Source organism: Pleurodeles waltl, chromosome 12 (assembly GCF_031143425.1).
Source record: "Pleurodeles waltl isolate 20211129_DDA chromosome 12, aPleWal1.hap1.20221129, whole genome shotgun sequence".
In the NCBI taxonomy this organism is placed as follows: domain Eukaryota; kingdom Metazoa; phylum Chordata; class Amphibia; order Caudata; family Salamandridae; genus Pleurodeles; species Pleurodeles waltl.
Genome location: NC_090451.1, coordinates 489,545,346 through 489,561,059, shown reverse-complemented (window position 1 = coordinate 489,561,059; position 15,714 = coordinate 489,545,346). Strand labels below are relative to the sequence as shown.

General features: G+C 48.6%; 1 protein-coding gene across 2 annotated transcripts in view; it reads left to right on the top strand.

The window, feature by feature from the left end:
• The window catches only part of DYNC1LI2 (dynein cytoplasmic 1 light intermediate chain 2), a 306,588-nt gene that overhangs the window by 44,349 nt on the left and 246,525 nt on the right, over positions 1-15,714 (top strand). For both annotated transcript variants that reach the window (XM_069217186.1, XM_069217187.1), the window contains exon 4: positions 8,720-8,950. In XM_069217186.1, the coding sequence (XP_069073287.1) occupies positions 8,720-8,950 (231 nt within the window). The remainder of the gene's footprint in view (positions 1-8,719; positions 8,951-15,714) is intronic.

The window sequence follows — 15,714 nt, the reverse complement described above, 5'->3', positions numbered from 1 at the left end:
GTGAGGTAAAGATGGTTGTTTTCCCATTCAACCTGCAGTGAAGTCTGGCTGGATACAACATGGCATAGGACTCATTGTGCTCTCTGAGGAGAGCCTTGATATCCCGAAAAGTCAGAAAAGTTGGAGAATTTCAAGACCTGAAGTCCCTCTATGAAGTAGGGTATGATGACCTTGGTAATGGATGAGCCTGGTAATGATTGTACGTGGAAACAGACCAGATCCCGGTGCATCCCTAAAGAGCGGTGGGCACGTTGCACAACAAAACATTTGTAAAAGGAGCCTGTACCAAATAAATTACAGAGTAATTGCTCAATGAAGGATTCCATGCACCCAGTATTGGTGGACTCCAGGATGCCCACTTGGCTCAGATTATTTTACCGGAAGCAGGCCTCCAAGTCTTGATTCTTGGAAGCTACATTTAAGAGTTCAGTCTCCAGTTTCTGGAATTCAGTGGTCAAGGTGGTTTGTTACAACTCAAACGAAGTGAGGAGGTGCTGCTCAGCATCAGTAACCCTTGTCTTCTGTTTGACGAGAGAAGCCTCCAGTTGGCCCGTCAGATCTGTTTTGGAGTCTATTAGCTGGAGGCTGGTATTTATCTGGTGCAGCAGAGCATGCATATCGGCTTTAGCAGAGAGGGTACCCAAGGTCGCCCCCATAGTAGTGGCTTCCACAACTTAGAGTGGAGAGTCTTTACGGGCCTCACAGCCTAGCTTAGCCTGCCAAGGATCAGATTTGCCCAAACCGAGGCCTCAAAGCCACACTGTGTCTGCAAAGTGGAGAACTGGCAAGTAAGTATGTCCCTGGCTCCCGTAAATCAAGATTCTGACTCACTGAAGAGGACAGGATAGTGAAACCAGGCACTAAACGCAGATCATTCCTGAGAGTGATTGGCACTGTTGCGCAGTTTGTAGCAAGTGAAGGTATCTGCAGAAACTCTCAGTGTAGAAACAAGGCACAGCTGCTACTGTTAAAGGAAAACTGTGGTCCATAATATATGAGAAATCCAACAATTTGCAGTAGACTAGGGCCACAAATTTCCCTCACTTGCCAGGCTTCCCCTCTCCTTGGCTAAAGTAGCCCCAAGACCTGTGACACGCAGTGTCTCGAGACTTTAGGACAGCACAGGAGACGCAATCTCAGCCCTTACAGCAGGCAAATCCAAATGGGGGTCTCATCAGGCAGCACCATCTAAGGGTAGCAGACACTCTTGAGGGGGGTCTAAGGGACAAGGCCCCCATCACCACAGCGCACCATATCAGCGTAAGCACCGGGCACCATTGGTATGGTCAACAGGAATGGCCTCCGTGCAGCAGAGGTACAAAGGGGTGCTACACCCATTTTCGATGTAGTGGGGGGGGGGAAATCTCAGCGCCACAGGCCTCAGAGCCACCACCCCCTCAGGCCTATGGCAGCACTAGACAGCGTGCCCCCACCTTAGCAAGGGCCCGATCATAACAGACCGCGCCCAGGAAGGCACTAGGCCCGTGAGCCCCAAGCAGTGGCCTAGGGCTGTCGCCCTAACCAGCAACAGCACTACAGGAGCCCACCGCTACCCCAGGTCTAGGAAGGGCACCGTTAAGCCACACCATACCCCTAAGCCATGCACAGACTGGAAACGCTGAGTGGAGAATACCTTCAAGGAGCCAGTGCTTCCTCACTCTGCCATGCAGGCAAGTCTGCACCACAGACCCAAACCCACCCCTGGCAGCTCGGGCTCACCTCCGCCAGCTGCAGATGGGTGGCCAGGGCACCTCAATGCAAAAACCAATCTGCCCAGTGTCATCTGATAGAGACTACCTTAGAACTCCCCCCATGCGTCAGTCTGGATCCAGAAATTTTTCTTCAAGTAGAACCACTGTGCACCATTGGGTGGCATCAGTTGACTCGTCCGTCACTAGCGTTGTGGTCGCCGGATTCGATGTCACAGGTTGTGTATAGGCGCCTTTTTGGCATGCTGACGTCAGTTCTGTTCTTTCCGCATCATCCTACAAGCAGATCCAGAGATCGGTACCCTTTCAGTCGCTTTTTTACTTTTTGCCACATTTTTTACTTCTGGTGTGTCAAGATGTCATCAAGGAAGACCGGCTTCAAGCCCTGCGACACCTGTCACTGCATGATGTCAGTGACGGATCCGCACCTTGTGTCCCTGTGGTTCTTTGAGCACGACCACAGCCTGAAGTCCTGCTCAGACTGTCTGGCCATGATCCAGAAGGCTTTGAGGGAGCGGTCCCTAAAGCTGCTCACGGGCAAGCATCCGGCTCCACATCGCTTCTGGTCTCTGTTGAGAGGATCGTCCCAAGACTGCTCACGGAGCGATCAACACTCCTCCTCGCCCCATTTGAAATCGTCGGGACATTCGAGTAAGCACAAGAAGAAGTCGAAGAAGCATGAGCGCTCTTGGACTTCACCCCATCATTTGGACAATACACCTCGAGAGAAGGAGCGTCCTCGGTCTAGGCCTCTGTTTTCGTAGTCCACTTCTGTGTTGATCCTGCGCTTCCCCGAGTTTCCGGGAGCTGAAGCCACCCCTGCCCAACTTAAGGAATTTTACGAGCCATGGGCCTCATCTCTGGGCAGTCCGGCTCTGCTGGAGATCCCTTGAGCACTGGGTGTTGGCAGGGACGCCTCCGGGTTCCATGCTTGCGGCTTTGGCCTTGGCTCTGAGGGGCACCCAGGGATCCGCTTCCGGATCCGAACCGCCGTCCGGGACCAAGGGCAACATCGATCCTATTTTGTCTTCCCTGAGGCCTTGGTGCCTCGGTTGGATCCTGACCATTTTACTTTTGGTAAGGCTATGGATGGGTCGCTGGACCCTTTAGAATACCAGCCTAGAAGACCCTATGGACTGGGCTCAGGACCTGGGTGAAGCCAAAGGTCTTGATACCTCCCCTGATGCTGGTATGCTTTCTCCCCCTACCATGGCTACGGAGGAGGGGGGCTTCTTACTCCATGTTGGTGCGAAGAGCAGCCTAGGCCTTGGGCCTCAAGATTCCTTCGGGTGGCTGTCTGGACCAATCTCCTGATTGAGGTGCTTCAGCCTGGGGCTTTCACGTAAGAACTCCTTTTGCCCTTTAACAGAGCCCTCACGGATGTCCTGCTGAGGACCTGGTCCGAACCCAGCACAGGGGCTCCTGTTAATAAGACAGTAGCACGCTACCATAGGCCTGTGCCTAATGACCTGGCTTTCCTGACGCAACACCCTACCCTGAGAGCTTTATCATCCAAGCCTCAATGTCCCATGGTGCATTCCCTTCCGCTCCCCTGGCTAGGGAATCCAGGAGGCTGTACTACCTTGGGAAGAAGCTGTTTTCTTCCTCCACCTTGGCATTGCAGTCCTTGAACACCGCATGCCTTTTGGACTGCTACATCCTGCTCCCACAGGTCTCGGAGGAGACCCGAGCCATTCCCTTTCAGGCTGTTGCTGATGGGTGAGACGCAGCTTAGTTCACAATCTGATGTGGGCTGGATACGACCTTCTCTGGGCAGAATGGTTGCTTCGACTGTGGCCTTGTGGTGCCACGCCTGGTTAAGGACATCTAGCTTTTCAGGGGATGTCCAATCTACTCTGATGGACATGCACTTTGATGGCACCCGCCTCTTCAAGAACAAAGCAGACTCTGAATAGGTGCGCTTTAAGGAGACCTGGGCTGCCACCCCTTGACACTTTTTGCCCCTTTCGTGGCTATGGAAGGGGGGCCCAGCCACATTTGTTCCCCACCAGCCACTGTGCGCGTATACTGCTTAGCGGGTGTGTGGCTGGGGATATTGTATCCAGCGTCCGTGTGGATCAGGGAACTGGTGGTTAGCCAGCCCCCCCCCCCCCCCCCCCCCCCCCCCCAGCTGCAGCCTCCAAACCTTCCCAGTGTGGTGCTTTCCCACCAGCGACCAGTCAGTTGCAGGATTCGTCATCGCCTGCTCCGCTAGAACACCATCATGTCAGACGGGTGTGTTTTGCAAATAGATCGAAGGGGCTACTCCCTCCCCTTCAAGACTACCCCTCTATCCGTGCCACCATACTACGATCGGATGACAGAGGATCACCTGGCACTTCCCTGCAAGGGGGTTACAGCTCTCTTGGCCAAGTGCCCATAGAGCGGGTCCCTGTGCCAGAAGTAGGTTGTGGTTGTTATTCCCGCTACTTTCTGGTTCCCAAAAAGGACAAGGGCCACTGCCGTATCCTTGACCTCCTGTCCCTCAATCTCTTCCTCAGGAAGCAGAAGTTCAAAATGCTCACTCTGGCTGAGGTCCTATCTGCCCTGGACCCAGGAGACTGGATGGTAGTGCTGGACTTGCAAGATTCTTATTTCTGTATTCCCGTCCTGCCTCTCCACAGATGCTATTTGCGGTTTGTGGTAGAACACAAGCATTTTCAATTTACTGTACTCCCTTTTGGTCTTACCAGTTCCCCTCAGGTGTTCACCAAAGTGATGGCAGTGGTCGCAGCTCATCTGCGCAGGTTAGGGGTTTGTCTTCCTCTACCGCGACTGGCTGTTGAAGGTGGGCTCGCCTCAGACTGTCCTTTCCCACCGCCAAACTATGGCGGACCTCCTGCATTTGCTGGGGTTCACTATAAACGTGCCAAAGTTGCACCCGACTCCCTCTCAGACGCTCCCTTTGATTGGAGCTGTTCTTGACACAGTACAGTTTTGGGCTTATCCTCCCGAACTGCGAGCCCAGGATATTCAGGCTATGATACCGATGTTTCAGCCTCTATCCTGGATTTTTGTGAGAATAACTCTGAGGTTGCTGGACCTCATGGCCTTCTGCATCCTGCTGGTGACACATGCCAGGTGGCTTATGTGGGCTGTGCAATGGGACCTGAAATTCCAATGGGCGACGCATCAGGGAAGTCTCTCCAATATGGTCCAGATCTCGCTGGCGGGATCTGCAGTGGTGGCTTTTGAATCGTGATTGGGTCAGAGGCAGATCTCTCTCCTTTCCCCAACCAGATGCGACTCTAGTGACAGATGCGTCACTCCTGGGATGAGGTGGCCACATGGGAGAGGCAAAGATCGGGGCGTCTGGTCTCCGGCAGAGCCTGAGCTCCATATCAACCTTTTGGAGATCAGGCTAACATTGAAAGCATTCATTCCCTTTCTCAAAGGGAAAGTGGTACAGGTGTTCATGAACAACACCACTGCCATGTGGTACTGCAACAAGCAGGGCAGGGTGTAGTTGTGGACCATTTGTCAGGAGGCTCTCCACCTCTGGACATGGCTGGAATATCAGGGCATATCCCTAGTGGTTCAGCATCTGGCTGGGTCTATGAGTGTCAGAGCGGACGAACTTAACTGTCAAGGTCTGGTTGATCAATAATGGCTTCTCCATCTGGAGGTGGTGTAAGGTCTTTCAGCAGTGGGGAAAGCATTGGTTAGATCTATTCGCCTCCACAGAGAACATGCAATGTCAGCTGTTTTGCACTTTGGAGTTTCCAAGGCAGAAATCGCTTGGCAACGCTTTTCATCTCAAGTGGAACTCTGGTCTCCTTTCTGCCAATATCACTTCTGCCCACAGTTCTCAAGAAGATCAAGACTGACCAGGCTCAAGCCATTCTTGTGGCTCCAGACTGGGCACAAAGAGTCTGACATCCTGAGCTCCTGAACATGGCCATCGATCCTCTGATCACACTGCCCCTCGGGAGGAGCTTCTGTCGCATCAGCAGGGGACGGTTCTCCACTCACATCTGTCCAGTCTCTGCCTTTTTAGTGTGGAGATTGAGCAGTAACAGTTGACAGCTTTTGACCTTCTACCCTAAGTCTATAACATTATCATGGCAGCCAGGAGTCCCTCCACCAAAATGGTATACGTCTGTCGTTGGAACAAATTTGTGGCATGGTGTACAGAAAGGTCTGTTGACCCCCCCCCCCACCCCTCTTTCTGAGGTCTTTTGTTTGTTCTTTCTTTGGCCCAGCAAGGCTTTGCTCTGGGTACCCTCAAGGGTTATTTGTCTGCCATCTCAGCTTTCCTCCCATTGCTTGACCAAGCCTCCTTGTTTAACTCTCCCATTGTTGGACGATTTCTTAAGGGTCTTACCCACCTCTTTCCTCCTTACCCATTCATAATGCCTCAATGGGATTTGAGCTTAGTTCTCACCTACCTGATGTGCGCTCCCTTTGAGCCAGTTTGCAACAGCCCACTTCGTCTGCTTACTCTGAAAACTTTCTTCCTTGTAGCTATCACCTCGGCCCGCAGAGTGAGTGAGCTACAGGTTCTTTCTTCGAAGCCACCTTTCATCTCCATCCACCCTAACAAGGTGGTGCTTCGTATTAGGGCTTCTTTTCTGCCTCAAGTGGTTACGCTCTTAAATGTAGGCCAATCAGTCAGCTTTCCTACTTTTTACGCGGCTCCACATCCTTCGAAGGAAGAGGAGAGACTCCACTGTCTGGAAACAAAAAGAGCGTTTGCATTCTATCTTGAATGTACTAAAGAGTTCCGGGTGGATTATCAACTCTGTGGGTGTGAAGAAAGATCAAGTAGTGCAGAAAAGAACCATCAGATGGGTTGTCCTCTGCATTAAAATGTGCTATGCGTTGGCTAAAAAGCACAATCATTTTACCAGAGCAACAGCTGCAACAACTGCGTTAGCAGCGAAGTTCCTGTACTGGACATCTGCCAGGCAGCAACTTCGGCGTCCTTGCACATGTTTACTAAACACTACTGCCTGGACTAGCAAGTCTGTAGGGATGGGTACTTTGGTTGTTCGGTCCTGAAGAACTGTCTAGTATGGTCTTGGTTCGTAGACCCACCTCTGGGAATGGTATTGCTTGGGTATCTATTCTAAGCTGAATCTGCAACTAGAAGTCTCTGTCAGAGGAACAAGTTACTTACTTTTGGGAACATATAATCTAGCAGAGACATATTCTAGTTGCAGATTCCTGATGGACCCACCCGTCCTCCCCACTCTGCAAACTGATTTCTAGGGACAGGAACTTCCCTTTCAGGGTCCTAGTTCTGTTGCACCAGAGCCAGCGTTCTTCATGGTTCCGTCCTTCTGGCATGGAATGTTGTGAAATAAAACTGATATCAGTGCGCCGGGGTGGTGCCTATATGTGACCTGCTATGTCAAATCCGGCGACCACGACGCCAACGACGGACATGGAGTCAGCCAGTACCCCCTAACGGCGCTTCATGGTACTGCTCGAAGAAAAATCTCCAGACCCAGACTGAAGGCTGGGAGAAATTCTAAGGTAAGGAATCTGGAACTAGAATATGGTGGTCTGGGAGTAGCACTCGCAGCAGGCCTGACTTGCGGCCAGAGGAGCAGGCCCCAGTCCCTGCCTCACCCCTGCCGTGGGATGTCATATAGCCACAATAGAAGTATCATCAGATTGAGGATTGCTTTACAGGTGACCTTAGGGGTACACATAATGGTAATCAGGTGTGTTGATGGATCGATGCTGGTGGATTTCGTGGGCTGGGGAGTGGACCTGCCAGTTCAGGCAGCCAACTTTGTCTGCCGGCAGAGTAAAAGATGATGTACTTTTCCAGGGACAAGTGAGAAGAATAATCTATTTATTTTTTAAACTGGTGGTAGTTGTTGAACTTTCATGGGAACTAAAATGGTCCCTATTACTTAATTTGTTTTTTTCTTTTACTTAAACTTATAACGTTAATTGCATATTTGTGCTTGAATCTTAAATGTTTAACGAATATTGCAGTGATTGGACTACCTCCCAAAATAAACACATTTTTTTTCTTTTTTAGAATTATATTCCAAATGTACACTTTTGTGTAAATTAACTATTTTTGATATTCACAGACTACGAGTTTTCTTTCTCTTTTTTTTTTTTCCCTCCAACTAATTGTAATTTTGCGACTTCGGAGACTGTGCAGTCAAGGCAGAGAACTCTGGACCTAGAAAGATAGGCCTGCCCTATCCTTTAATGTGCAGAGGCTCCACCACGAGTGCCGAGTGTTGCCAGTCATAACATTGCTAGTAGTAAAATAAAACTCGTAGTTTGTGAATACCAAAAAGTAGTAAACTGAATCAGGCACTTAGTATTTTCCTGAAACATGCATTGTCATGGATGTCAAAAAACTTCATCTGAGCACAGTTTTCTCTACTTTTAACACCTATATTGGAGTTTTCTACTTCAGAAACCAACGTCTATTGATCAGCTCTCCTTTTTCTCAACTTTATTACTCTTTGTCCACATTCAGTCTTACAGAAAGCTTTGTTCGAAATATTTTTTAATTCTGCTCATCATAGCTCGTGCAGCTCTTATTTTGTACCTTCCTTACATCCCTCCACTGATTTGTCAAATATCTTATTCAATCCTTCATGACTTTATTCATTCTCGTTGTCCTGCTTAGTTTACCGGGGTCCTGTTTCTTCCTACACCACAACTCGTGCTGTTTTGGCACTTCTGTTTTCCTTTCAACATTTGAACAAATCACTACATGAAAGCCTTTAACTTTCTCCCCTTCTGTGACAATTACAGTTTGCCGTTGTTTTTTTTTCTGTATCCTGCATGAGTCTTGAAGCACGAGGCACTGGCACGCTCTTTACAAACATGAATTATCTATATCTTTAATCTTCACTGCAGTTAAAAAGTCTATTTTTACATAAAATGTATTCATTCCTTACAAGTGACCCTTTGTAAGTTACATCCCCCACATGTTGCTTAGATGCAGACCATTATTGATAAAAGCCTCAGATTTCTGTTTCATAGGCGATTTTCGCTTGTGATGTCTAATTGAAGCTTTTCTTAATTAACAGATCACACCCGCTGCAACGTATGGATCTTGGATGGGGATTTGTACCATAAAGGGCTTCTGAAGTTTGCTGTGAACGCAGAGTCTTTGCAGGAAACACTTGCTGTGTTTGTGGCAGATATGTCTAGACCATGGACTATTATGGAATCTTTACATAAATGGGCCAGTGTTTTGCACGAGCATATTGACAAACTGAAAATTCGACCAGAAGACATTCGAGATATGGAGCAGAAATGTAAGATTTTATTTCTCATTGCATTTTATATTGCAGATGAATGTATTATCTTTGTATAAAACAGTGCACACATAACCAGCCATTGTTCTGTTGAATTGCTAGTGCCTGCTGCATGGCCTACTGTCATTCAAGGTTGTAAGAGATACTTTTTAGAAAGTGAACGGTAGTATAATTGGGATGGAGTTTTTTTATGGATTGTTTAGCACGTCCTTCTTGGATATCATCTATTTTTGGCATGCTGTGAGCTTATCCGGTTAAGATTATAGTTATTGGTTGGCTCCAAGTTAAGTCCCAACATTGGACTGTAGTATTTGTTCCCTAGATAAACATCTCAGGAATTTCACTAAACCTGTGGTCTTCAGACATACTCATGCCAAGCGCTTAATTTGATTGTCACACCTAATTCTATGACATTGTTTACATTTATTATATCATAATAATTTCCAGCTAGTTTAGTCTCATCTGCCCAGTTTCTTGGATGCAGTTGCCAATCTCTGCAAGAAAAACCTTCACAAATCTCATTGCAATCTGTGATCTGAGGATACATAGGTGTGAGTTTACAATGTTCTCCTTTTCTTTGATGTCCCATTCATAGCTGAACCAAAGGCGTATTGGCAGGATAGGGGTGCGGAACTCCCATTCTTACTGACAAAATTGTCCATGGTTTTGTGTACATATGAGCATACATATATGTCATTGTCTAGATGCCAGTTAGTCTGCTGGTATAAAGGTTACTCTTCATTAGCGATAAGGCTAAAAGACCGCTAGAGCATGAATTAGAGCAGTAACACTTACCACGTTTGTGTGCCAGTTTCTGGTAGCCCTTTAACATGATTGTAAGCCAGAAAATCAAACCACAGGCAGAAGGTTTGAGTCTGCACTTTTTCTTTGGGAAAAGTCTTGTTTATTGCTTTTGTTGTTTTGAGTAGCGTCTTAGAATAATACCATGATTGTGGGTATCCCTTTTAACATGAGTTTGTATGCCTTGTAACAAACTCTTTAGAGGGAATTTAATAATCACAGATGCCTTTACCCGTTTGTCGGACTGTGAGTGTTGCCATTTAATGAAAACATAGGGAAACAATCAACTTACTGAGGTAGCGCATCATTTTATATCTAGCCTAAATCTACTGTTTCATTGAGACATTTCATTAGTTAACAGATCACTATATGCCGTCTCCTATTGACTGAAAGTCTATTAGTTGAAAGATATGAAAGTCTTCCATTTCACAATTGAATAAACTAATGAAAAAATGGGTGTTTCTGTTTTCACTAGGTGTTCTAGGCTGAGAGACCGTAACAGAAGTGGTAAAGAATGCAATTTGAGAATACTGCCAGAGTTCTTCTCACGTTAGTGCCAGATTAAAAGAGCCTCTAGTGGAACTAAAATCATAACCAGCATTGAAAAAGCATCTAGCGCTGAATGTGTCGTATTGCTTTTTGTTTTATTCCTAGCAGGGCAAGTAGGAGGCAACACTGAGGGAGGGGATGGATGTGTGGTGGGGACAACATGGACATTGGGGGTGGCTTTATGCAATGGCAATACATTTTTTTCCTCATCCCCGGCACTGCCTGCTTTAAAGGGAAGAAGCAGGGGGGGCGTGGCCGGGCCACGAAGGAAGATCGCCGCCTAAGTTTCGAGCTCCGTGCTGCGGCGATCCTGGGGAGGCAGCGGGGGCTCCATAGCGGCCGTGGCGAACACCCTGTCTGGCGTCGGAGCTCTCCAGATACCACCGAGCCCCTGACCCATGAGAGAAACGGTCCGCAACTGAGACCCTGAAGGCCTGCGGCGGTCTTGGAAAGAGAGGCCTACCCGGAGGGCAGAGTCGCGTCGCCCCAGCCCCGCGATCGGCCCTCCGAAGACGAGAGAAAGAAAGAATACCATTGTGAAGGGCCCCGGAGGACCCGCGCGCGGTGTGCATCGGCAATAGAGGCCCTGCTGAGGGGGCGGAGCCACGCCCTTGAGTTTGAGGGGGAGCGGCTTCCCCGGCATCACAGCGTCCGGTGCTGTGGGTGAGGCTCTCCGCACTCCTGCATCGGTGGGAGACGCCGTATTGATTAACCCCCCAGCCATCCGCCCAGATACCGCGCTCTTCTCCCCCCCCCCCCCCCCACCCCCCCCTGGGGAGAAACAGGAGGGGGGTGGGGAGGAGCGGGGAGCGACGGAGGTGAATGAGTGAAGACCACAAGTACAGCCAGCAACTGGGGTGCCCGCGCCCCCCCCTCCTCATAGAACAGGAGTGAAGAGGATGAGGAGGGCGTAATGAACTGCAGTAACGAAGTGATGAATAAATAAATGAATAAACAAATATCCATATACAAGGAGAAGGGAAAAGAAGACTAAAGAGAAAGAAGTATTAAAAAAAAAAAGGGGGAAGAGAGAGAAGGGGAGAATAACTGGAAAGGAAAAACAAAAAAAGAACAAAGAAGCAGACTATACACGGTCTACCTCCGTTCCTCCCCCCCAAGTCACTCGAACACCGGGACAGGAACAAGTGCCCCCGCCACCACCTGTAGGCATCGGTGGGTCCCCGGCGACAATATAAAGGAGCCCAGGAATACGCACCACCAATTACAACAAACTGGTGGTACAGCAACATAAAGAGGGTCTCGCCTGCCCCTTCTTCAATATGCTCCCCACAACCCACTTTAACAGGAGGAGTGTTCTCTAACAGGATAAAATGAACTGTAACGAAGCCGACTAACAACGGCAAGTAGCCGGCACTGCTTTCACAATATACCCCGGATTACTACGAGCCTCACACCTGCCTAACTGTCTCAGTATCCTTATCGCCATAACCCTCTTACCTACCGACAACAGCGGATCGCCGCACCCCGTAACGGCCTCTGGGACAGTATAAATAAAGTGGGGACAAAGAAAGGAAAGAACAGAAACCAGAAGGAAAATAAAAAAATAAGCCACATCAAATGAAAAACAGAAAGGTGAAGAATTAGAGGCGAGGACCGACTGAGTCATAAAGCTCTACCCCCACTGAACCCCAAAGAAGACCTCGGGCCCAATCGGGTAGCCCTCACAGACTAGCAAGGTGATGCCCGGCAGCAAACCGAACCATAAACCCACTGGTAAGCCGGCACCACAGCTACTATTTTTTAGAGGCGCTCCACCAGAAACGACCAACTTCCATGGCAACAGAGACCCACGCATCACCACCCCCAATCCAGTCCGCCACGACATCCGACAAGGAACAGTCCACAACTATGGAACGAATACTGCACGAGATCACCGCTGTCAGCCGTCGAATGGATGCTTCCATATCCTCACTGACCCTAGAAACCAAATCCATGCGATCAGACATTGCAGGTTTTCAGTCTAGAGTGACAGGTTTGGAACATCGTATGGGATCACTGGAAACGCAGATAGTTACATCCCAGGACAGAGACCAGGACCTTCTCTACCTCAAGAGCAAACTCATAGACTTGGAGGACAGGAGCCGAAGAGACAACATTTGCTTACTTGCGATCCCGGAAAATGAAGGCGGCACAGACAAACAGGCCTTCCTGAGCTCTACCCTTTCCAAATTTACCTCATTCGACTTTGACCCACCTCTAGAATTCCAGCGAGCACATAGAGTAGGCCCGAAAAGATCATCGCTTGTTTACTACGCCACAACCAGACCCGACAAATACTACAAGCCGCTGACCTTTTCGGATAGGCCAACATGACATTCGAATAACAGCCGACTACTCTAAAGACACCAACGAACGCAGGAAGGCCTTCCTAGCTTTAAGACCCAGACTTCGCCAACTAGAGATGAAATACAGCCTCTTCGATCCCGAATTTAAACTATTCCTTGACTCTTTTAAACATCAGCCCATGGACTCTGTCAGCACAAGCCACCCACTAGATGTCTCAGGGGACAACGAGGGCAATGGAACTATACTCCCAGGCCTGGAGAACGAAAGCACAACTCAGTATGACACCGACACCTGTCAAAGAGGCAGGGATCTAGAGAGACTAGCCAGATCGTACGATGATAGGGGCCAGGTTCTACATGCCGTGGCAGTTCGCACCCAATTATCGGAGAGAGATAAATCCCGCTCACCCCTGAAACCAATGACCGTATCCCCCTGAGATGGCGACCCACTGCAGTGCATACATGAGACAATTACGAAAACACTAAAGTACAACCGGCGGCAACCCCATGGACGGATGAGTACACATTCGGATTTTGCATTTGTGTTTAACCTATGGCTATTAATATCATTTTCAATAATAGATGTTTAATATGCTTATACCCTCCACAAAGTAACATGAGGTTCTATACTGTAACAATATGGCGTGGGATGTCTGTTAAAAGGCACAAGGTACACATATTAGTGCACAGACTAGATCTTATCGACTTCCATAGGTCGCACATAAGTCAGGACCTCGCTCTATAAGGACGTAATCAAATATCTAATAAATAAGTTGGGACTCCCATTACAGTACTACAGAACATCCTGCAGCAATAATGCAACACAGCTACACCTGACCTAACATGTAAACCATATTAACAAACTCTCCCGCCAGACCCTGCTAACTCCCAACTTTCACACAGAAGCCAAAATAAAAATAAACTAAGCTATGCACAGGGACACAAACCCTAATACTCAACAGGGTAACAGAACGGCGTGAAAACTTGCCATAGGGGATATCATACCACAGAGATATGCTGTTCTCCTCCACAGAGATACTATACAATGCCGGAAGCACAACAAATTAATCAACACATACGAGTACATCTTAAAACTTTCTTCCGGTGCACCACAGTTTTGCCATGCGTACATGACTGCATCTGACCCCATAGATAGACAGCAGACCAATCACCCAGACGTGTAATCAATGCCCCCCTTATAACTGTCGATACTCCAATAGGCGACAAACACACCCCTACCCTTCATAACGTAATGCAGCAAACCGCAGTATCATAATATAAATTATCAATAGCTTATATCGGACATGCATATTTGTACTTAGACTAACCCTCGCTGACACGCGCAACCCCCACGCAAAATAGGGCCACGTCCGACCATGATTATATCACTGGATTAGCCAACAAACCGACAATTCCTTAATGTACTTTACAGTATTATGACGCAATAATACGATACAAGGCACATACGTCGTAGTAAGAAGCCCACACTGGATATACATAGATCAGGACTCACCAACTCTCGCTATCTACTCTAAGATATGTTCTATGATACACGACCTAATAGACAATGACACGATCGTATGGCAGGGAATTATGTTATATTATGTTATAAGAATTAACAGGTTATAGCGATGCTATGTTATATGTTGCTGTGATATTTTATAAGTATGGAAGTATCTAAATTGTTATGTGCAAATATATCCCATAATTTTCACCCAGCCCGCACCGGACCGTCCTGTAACCCCCACCCTCCGGTCTTACCCCCCCTTCCCTCTCATCTACCTGGTCCTTTTCTTCTACCTCTCCGAACCCCCCCACCCCCCCTTCCCTACAAACCCTAATCCCCTACCCCTCCGCCCCCTTTCACCACAGCACCCCCACAACGCAGAATCCAACATGACGGCACTAACCAAGCATAGAGGCCGCCCACTACCCCACATGCGTGAGTATGCCAACCGTGCGAGACATTACATTAGATACCGCCGGACACCAGACAGACCTCCTCCCATATATAAGTGCAAGCCTTTTCCCTACCGCCACCATACTAACCACGATGTGAAGTCTCCAGTAACATACGGATATTTATATCTATCTACCAAGCTCTCTCCACTGCTTGCACTTTGTCCCCCCCACCCCCATTGCCCTTCCCCCTTCTCACTCACTCAGGACAGTAAATCCCGACCATTACTACTAACATGGCTATTGCCCCTCCTTGGGCTCCCTCCACGGTGCAACCGCGGCCCCCCCCCCTCCCCTTGGAACCTGGAATCCGTGCATTCTTCTGTCATGAACCAATATCGGCTGCTCTCTGCCCTTCTGCCGCCTCCCCGGCAGTGATCGCATCAACGGCACTGGGAGTTCCGATAGGAATCGGACTCGCCGTCTACAGATCTACCCATAGGAGGCATTTGACCCCTAGCCTTTACCTGCCCCTTCCTTCTTCTCTCCTCCTCGATCCTCTCTATTATTCCATTTTATCTCATCCTATATATTAACGTTAACACCCCTCTTCCCCTCCTCCATATTATTTCCTTTCTATCTTCTCTCCCTTACCTAACCTTTTTTGTTTTCGCTCCCCCCCTTCCTCCTGCTGGAGTGTCCGACCCCCACCGCCTCCCCCCCCCCAACTTACCATAATACAGCGTGCATAGCCCCCACCCCAACGGCCGAAGCACCTCATTTCTCCCCCCCCCCCTTCCGTCTGCTACCCACAGGATCGCTGAGATCCCACTCTATCATTTAGCATCTCAGGGAACGCCTCCCACATGACGCACCCTCTACAAATCCTTTCCTGGAATGTTCACGGCATGACGAGCTATATTAAATGGAAAAAGATTCTGTCCTATCTCCAATCCAAGAGAGCGGACATAGCTCTGATCCAAGAGATGCACCTTGATAATCCAGAGTCCAGTAAACTCAGACGTGACTGGGTAGGAAAGTTCGCCTTTAGCTGCTGCCGAACGAGCCGGGAAACCGGGGGTAGCACGTCTCGTAAATGCGGTGTAGCGATCCTAATACGCAAATCCCTCCCGGTTACGATCATTAAAACATGGAACGACACAGAAGGGAGATACATATTCGCTAAATTAAAAATAGGAAATACCTTCC